Source organism: Populus euphratica, unplaced genomic scaffold (assembly GCF_000495115.2).
Source record: "Populus euphratica unplaced genomic scaffold, PopEup_1.0 scaffold46.1, whole genome shotgun sequence".
Taxonomy (NCBI): Eukaryota; Viridiplantae; Streptophyta; class Magnoliopsida; order Malpighiales; family Salicaceae; genus Populus; species Populus euphratica.
Window position 1 is genome coordinate 1,121,286 of NW_011499852.1, and position 7,628 is coordinate 1,128,913.

At 36.9% G+C, this 7,628-nt stretch overlaps 1 protein-coding gene across 1 annotated transcript; it reads left to right on the forward strand.

Moving 5' to 3' along the window:
- The first annotated feature begins 229 nt into the window (after window positions 1-229).
- LOS2 (Enolase) lies at window positions 230-4,739 on the forward strand. Its single transcript, XM_011020570.1, has 16 exons — window positions 230-440; window positions 690-753; window positions 869-933; window positions 1,039-1,086; window positions 1,182-1,268; window positions 1,355-1,435; window positions 2,046-2,147; window positions 2,229-2,309; window positions 2,778-2,852; window positions 2,960-3,022; window positions 3,128-3,205; window positions 3,525-3,719; window positions 3,876-3,926; window positions 4,023-4,163; window positions 4,260-4,316; window positions 4,413-4,739. Exons 1-16 carry the CDS (start codon window positions 372-374, stop codon window positions 4,491-4,493), a joined length of 1,338 nt encoding a protein of 445 aa, XP_011018872.1. The 5' UTR covers window positions 230-371; the 3' UTR covers window positions 4,494-4,739.
- Window positions 4,740-7,628: the final 2,889 nt, after the last annotated feature.

Here is a 7,628-nt window from a genome sequence, read left to right on the forward strand (position 1 = left end):
GGAGCACTGTTACGTTCCACAATGATTCATGTCTTATACTTTAGTAAAACCATGAGATATTTTAAATTTCTCTTAATAATAATAATTTTAAGTTTGAGATTCTCATTTGAAAAAAGAATTATTTTTAAAGTGTAATTTGCTTTGCTTTGAAAGAAGTATGTAAAGCAAATAATTAAAAAAGAAAAAGAAAAAGAAAAGGAAACGACGTGATTTCTTGCAGTCTTGTGTGTGTACAAATACCTACGTCTCTCTAGCGTCCACTATCTCCTCTCAGTCTTAAGCAGCTAAACACTAGTCTCTTGCGCCTCTCCCTCAAATCTCTCTCTACCTCTCTTTTTGTCCAGATCCAAAACCTTATTTAATCAAAAGCTATGGCGATTACTATTGTCTCCGTCAAGGCAAGGCAGATCTTCGACAGCCGTGGCAATCCAACCGTCGAGGTATGTCTCTTGAATCAAAAGATTAATCAGATCCCTGTGGTTTCAGTGTTTTTCTGCGTGAATGAAATAATAGACGTTTCACTTCTATACTGTTAGATTCGTTTATTCCAGTTTAATTCAATTCAATTGAGTTCAAGTAGCTATGAGCCTCCTCTGTTTAGTCATCATCATCATCCACGTTTAGGCTAAAAACTGAACTGAACTAAACTAATTTGATTGCTGCTATTGTTGTTGTGGGATTGGATGTAGGCTGATGTGACAACATCCGATGGCGTTTTGTCAAGAGCTGCCGTTCCTAGCGGTGCATCCACTGGTATGTTATGTTACTTTAGTATGGAGTATTTGATTTCTCTAATTCACTCACTAACAGTAGGCTTTCGCATCATTCATCGATTGTTTTTCATTTTTGGGCTGTTGAATGATTTCAGGCGTTTACGAGGCCCTTGAACTTAGGGATGGAGGCTCAGATTATCTTGGAAAGGGTGTTTCCAAGGTTAAATTTGTTACTATTAATTTTCTCTTAAGTATGTTTTACCATATTCCTCTCTCTAATCCCTGATCGGGTCTTATTTGTTTTTCTATCCTTCTGATTTCTTAGGCTGTTGGGAATGTCAATACAATTATTGGGCCTGCATTGATTGGCAAGGTTTGTTGCTCCCATATGTGTGTGTGTGTGTGTTCTTCTTTGTGCTTGTCTTAATAATTTCTCATGCTTTTATTTTATTTTTTCCCCTTTTACAGGACCCAACCGAGCAGGTCGCTATTGATAACTTGATGGTTCAACAACTTGATGGAACTGTAAACGAGTGGGGCTGGTGCAAACAAAAGGTAGCTTAATAAATTGCTGTTACTTCCTTCTCTGTTGTTTTTAGCAAGTTTGTTAACTGGTGCGGTGCCTCTTGTTATCTTTTCAGCTTGGAGCAAATGCCATCTTGGCAGTTTCTCTTGCTGTTTGCAAAGCTGGGGCCCATGCCAAGGGTATTCCCCTTTATAAGGTAAATTAAGTTTTTGGATTGTTTTATTTCTTTTCATATCTGTAATATGATCCGTGAGAGTACTAATTATCCGGATTGCTAAAACAAGTCCTGAATTATGTTCAGTCTCTGTCGTGTCTCATTTGATAGGATAGGTCTTAACTGTTAAACAATCCAAAGAAATAAAGAGAAATACAAAAATAAGAAAGGAGGAAGCTAAGGTTTTATTGATACTGCATAATGCAATCAAATAATCAAAAGGAATAAGTTTTACCTAAATACAAAGAGTATATATAGGCTAAACAAAGGAAACTGAAAAGAAAATGAAAAGACTATTCTACCCTTAATAAACAATAAAACAAAATAACCCTATATCTCTTAATATTAACATGCACAAAGGTGAAATAGTGTAAGTCAGGCTAAGCCCTTGGAAACGATGGAGTCAGTCCTGCTTTTGATGGGATCTCACAGACTGCTCATGCAATGACAAAAACTTGATATCTGCTTTTGATGGGATATCACACACTGCTCATGCAATGACAAAAACTTGATATAAATTCTCATGCTTATTCCCTTATTTGCTACTAGTTCCTGGAGATATTCTCAAAAATATCACATCTTTTTGGTGCAGCACATTGCCAACCTTGCTGGTAACAAGAGCTTGGTGCTGCCAGTTCCTGCTTTCAATGTCATCAATGGTGGATCACATGCTGGAAATAAACTCGCTATGCAGGCATGCATTTTGATATTTCATCTAATTTACTTTTCAAGGATGCTGCTTGAATTCGAGTTTCTGACTTTCTTTCATCTGCAGGAGTTCATGATTCTTCCAACGGGAGCTTCTTCTTTCAAAGAGGCCATGAAGATGGGAGCTGAAGTATACCATCATTTGAAGGTGATTCAGGCCCCCCACCCACCCACCCACCCGCCCACACACACACAGAAAAGGGCAGATACACTTCATTTCAAATGTAATTTCTATTTTGTTGTTACACCTTTTGAGTGCTTAATGATGATACCATCATTTGAAGGTGATTCAGGCCCCTCACCCACCCACCCACACACACACAGAGAAAAGGGCAGACACACTTCATTTCAAATGTAATTTCTATTTTGTTGTTACACCTTTTGAGTGCTTAATGATGATAGCATAATTTCCCTGGGGGATTCAGATTTATTAAATTTGTCATTGTTTTATATAATAGCTTCAGGATTCTGTAGAATAATGGTGCCTGTGTACCTTTTTTTATGTTTGACCTTCAACGGATCAGTGCATTATTCCTCTGCAATAGCTACATCATCTTAAAGCTTCCAGTTGGTTGTATAAGTAATACCAGTGACCATATTCCTTTTCATTTTACAGTCCGTGATTAAGAAGAAGTATGGTCAGGATGCAACAAATGTTGGTGATGAAGGTGGTTTTGCTCCCAACATTCAGGTAACCTTTTCTGAGCAAAATGTTATCTTATTAAAATTATTTGTTGCTAATTTGCTGTCCCATTTTCTGCCACTATGCTCATTGTATAAAACTTGGGCTGTGTTCAGGATAACCAGGAAGGACTTGAATTGCTCAAGACTGCCATTGCTAAAGCTGGTTACACAGGCAAAGTTAGTGTCTTCTTCACACTTTCTTAATTGCCAATTCTTCTGTAGTTTTTTTATATTTTAATATGACAAGGGATGTCAGGCCGAAAGTTTTCATCATTTTATTAGGTCGTTATTGGAATGGATGTTGCTGCCTCTGAATTTTATGGAGCAGATAAAACATATGACCTTAACTTCAAAGAAGAGGTGAGTGTTTTGGTAAATTTGTTTTTATTGCATTGTTTAATTTTTAGACAGGAAGATATGATCATTCTCTGTTAGACTTGCGGAGAAAAAGTTAACAAAGACATTTACAGTTTTTATTTTTGTTTCTTCTTCCTCTTGCATTTGCATTCTCACCATGCTAAATATTGTTTTTAGCGTGGTAAAAATTATCACTGCCTGAGAATGCATATGAAAAAAAAGTAAATCCAGCTTGTTCTGATCATTTTGTAGTATTGCTGATGTGTATAGTTTCTGTAGTGGAGGATACGTGAAATTTCATGCATTAATCTTGTTCTTGCAGAACAATGATGGTTCAAAAAAGATCACAGGTGATGCTCTCAAGGATCTCTACAAGTCCTTCGTGTCTGAGTACCCCATCGTATCGATTGAAGATCCATTTGACCAAGATGACTGGGAACACTATGCAAAGTTAACTGCTGAAATCGGAGAGAAAGTACAAATTGTGGGAGATGATCTCTTGGTCACCAATCCAAAGGTCAGTATGAGGAAGTTTCTCTTGCCTTCTTGGACTGTTTTTTGATTTTTATTACGACTGATTGCATGGAGTCTTTTTGACTGATAAAACAAGAAAACCATTAATAGCTTTCTGTCCTTCCTTTGACCTTGCTGCTGATCTTATTCTTGCTTGCAGAGGGTTGAGAAGGCTATCAAAGAGAAAGCTTGTAATGCCCTCCTCCTCAAGGTACTGCTAGTAATTTTCATATGGATTGTTCCGGCTTTTCTGCCTTGTGTATGCTGGAGACAAATATGCATAATTTTCTGCGTCATATGGAAACAGGTTAATCAAATTGGATCTGTTACTGAGAGCATTGAAGCTGTGAAGATGTCCAAGCGAGCTGGATGGGGAGTGATGGCCAGCCACCGCAGTGGTGAAACGGAGGATACTTTCATTGCTGATTTGTCAGTGGGTTTGGCCACGGTAATTGAAATCGATTTCAGATCTGTGTTGGCAATTTAAATTTATTTGAATTTGATTTTGGGCCTCACGTAATTCCCTTGTGTTTTAAATATTCAGGGCCAAATAAAGACTGGAGCACCTTGCAGGTCTGAGCGGCTTGCTAAATATAACCAGGTGAATATCTATGTCTACCAGTAAAATTTGTTCTGCACTTCTGAATAAATATCTAGTTGATAGCTTGTCTAAGTCTCTTCACATTTGTGCATGCAGATCTTGCGAATTGAGGAAGAGCTTGGCGCAGAAGCGGTCTATGCTGGAGCGAACTTCAGGAGACCTGTCGAACCCTATTAGAACCAGAGAAGTACTGATGATTCTGCTGCTGGATCTGAGCTGTGTTACTCCGTATGCAGTGAATAAGTTAATGGAGAACGGGTTACACCCTGAGACTTTTTAAAATAATTTTCTGAAGAGTTTTGTTCTGAGATTGGAACAGTGTTTTATCGAGAAGATTTTTCAAGTGGAATTACTCTTTACCATAACTAGCTTTGTTCGATTGGTTTCTGAGCGGGAAATGGCATGTTGATTGCTCTTTTATTATTTCCGAATTGATTTGATTCGCTCTGCATGTTCGACCTGACTTGCATTTTGCCGGTTGTGCAAAGCATGTAATTTAGATGAAAATCCCACCCCCTATCGCCTAAGAACTCGAACCATGCCTAGAGTCGAATCGAGTCGTGTCCTTTAAGTTCCTTGGCAGATTAGTTTATTTTCCAATTTCATGATTTATCTTCCAGCAAAAAACTAAATTAATAATTAGCCAGTTGTGCCAAACACTTGAAGTCTTATGATAGTGAATGCTAGCTGCCAGACCCGGGACTGATAGATTTTATTTAAAAAAACCGAGTGTTTAATTCTTCCAAGGGTATTTAATTTATTTTAAAGTTTATCTAAAAGAATTATTATTTTTTTATTAATATAATAATGGACCCTATAAAAAAACTATTTTACTTAAATTATTTTGTTTAAGAAGGGTAAAATGATTATTTTATTTGTTTTAATTCACAATAACATTTTCTCGATAAACAGTAAAATCTTGATATTTTTTAATAATAATAACTAGGGCAACCAGAATATTAATGAAAATGCAGAAGGGAAAACATGGAAGAATTAGATGTAGGATGGCAGATCCCGTTTGTTCAGCATGAGTAAAAAGATGGTTGCACCCATAACGCCTGCTTAAGAATTCAAAGGTCCCGAAAAATGAAGCTAAAAGGAGTTTTTTGCAAGAAATGAAAGGGAAATAGGTGTACTAGTACTTATTAAGGGCAAACAAAGGAGAATGGCATCATAATTACGAAAGCAAAGGCGCGTAGAGTAACAAGTGGGAATGAAGCCAAAAGAAATAAGATGAATTGGACCACCCTTAATTGCCTTTTGTTTCCAATGTGTAGTTCCTTGTAATGTGTGATGAAGCCGTGAGTAGCGTTCAATTTTTCCGCATCAAAAAGTCAAGAAATGGCTGCAAAATTGTTGAGTACATTCATAGCAAGCTAAGTTTCTAATGAATGATATGTTTATTAAAAAATCAAAATATAATTGCATGTCTTTACATAGTGGGAGCAAATGATAGGAGAAAGCTGGCGATATGTCTTGTTTAATGCAGAAGTACTGTGCAAGATTGATTTCAGATGTTGCTTGAGAAGGGGAAGAGTTGCAGGTGCTGAGCATAGTGCAATAGTCAATTGTAATGGTAAAAATAGGGAGTTTGTTGTGGACATAGAATAGATCATTACAGATGGAGCTTTCAAGTGGTATTTCTTCTAATCCATGTATAGAGCCAAAAGCAGCAAAGGTCTCATTGTGGCTCGAGCACAATAGCCTGTTCTATGCCACTTGTACGTCTTGTTTTGTTTTTGTTTTTTTTTTCCCCGAGGGAACTAGGTAGATGGTTTGGAAAGTTTGCTATAAAGACTGAGCTGGTACTGGAGGAGAAGTTAGGGATCGTTCTGAGCATGTTTTTAAACTAAACAGGCCATAACCGAACAAAGGGAAACGAAGTAAGAGAAGCTGGAGATAAGGAACAATGCAGTGAAGTGGCATGGATAAGAGCTTGTTTACTGAGCCACGATGAAGTAAGGTTATGTAGTCAAGTCTTTCTTGGCTGTTAATCTACTTGGTCCTTGAGCTCAGGTAGTTTAACAGTGATTTCTCCACATGTCCTTGCTTTAGGAGTCGGAGAAAGTGTTGGACCCCAACGAAAATGCAAAGAATGCGCACAGGAAAACTAATACAGAGACTTATTTTGAAGAAAAAAACAGCAGAATGCAAGGGCAAGAGGAAGAAGAACTGCTCAGCCACGTTCCAATGCAGCATACAACTTGGGTCAACAGGTTAGGTGAATCTATTTGAAATCATAAAAGACATGGCGACGTTAATTCATTAAGCCTAACCTGAGCTTGCAGGCTTGAGCTATGGCATGAACAAAGCTGCAAAGGTAATTGTTCTCGAAAAATAGTCAGGAAGGTCACAAATAGTTCTTTTTTTGTTCTCTGAGAAAACAAAATAAGAGAATGACAGGGAAATAGAGGGGGGGGGGGAAACTCTAGAAGGAACAGATGCAAAGGCGCACTTGATGAGCTGAGGTGCCCAGGGGAACACCTGAACATCCTGAGAAACTGAACAATCAAATCTTGAGCAGTCGCTCTTAACGAATAGACAGGTGTAATGGGTAATAGCTGTCTATTGGCTTGAATGCCTCTCCTGGTAAGAGTCATTTTTCTGATATATTGGAAGTGTCGCAAATTTGGCTGAAAAACAGTCATTACATAACAAAATAAACAATGTAGCACATATCAATTCGTCGATTTTGCTAACATCCCCATCAATTGGGTGATTTAGAAGTATCAATTTGTCAATTAATCAATTTATCAATCATAAATTAATGGTAAAGATGAGAGAGATCCTTAATGAAAATATCAGGAATTTGGTGTTCAATGAAAATGAAAATGCATGGAAGAAATGAGAGCATGCCAAGAAACATACATTAACTTGTAACAAAACAATGAGTATCTACACAATCAATCTAATTTCTTGAAGGGAAGATCAAGTCATAACTAGATGTCCTTTGTGAGATACATCTAGAATAAAGCTTGTATAAACTAATTAAACTGATAAACAACAAATAAGATATCATGTTAAATAATTATCAAATAATTCAAGTTGCCTGTCATTTGTTAATACATCGCAGAATCAGATAAGTTATAATCATCCTTCTTATACAACTTTAAATCTACCTCTATATAAGTAAGAACTGAATTATTGTTTTGAAGCCTGACTAAAAAAATAAGTTATTGGGTACACTTATATTAATGTAAGAGCATGTTATTTGTACAATGTTGAACCTAACTCTAGGAAAATATTGTTAGAGACTAAGATATTTCACATGATAAGAAGATCTGAGTCGTTGTTAGGACTAGTTAATTAGCT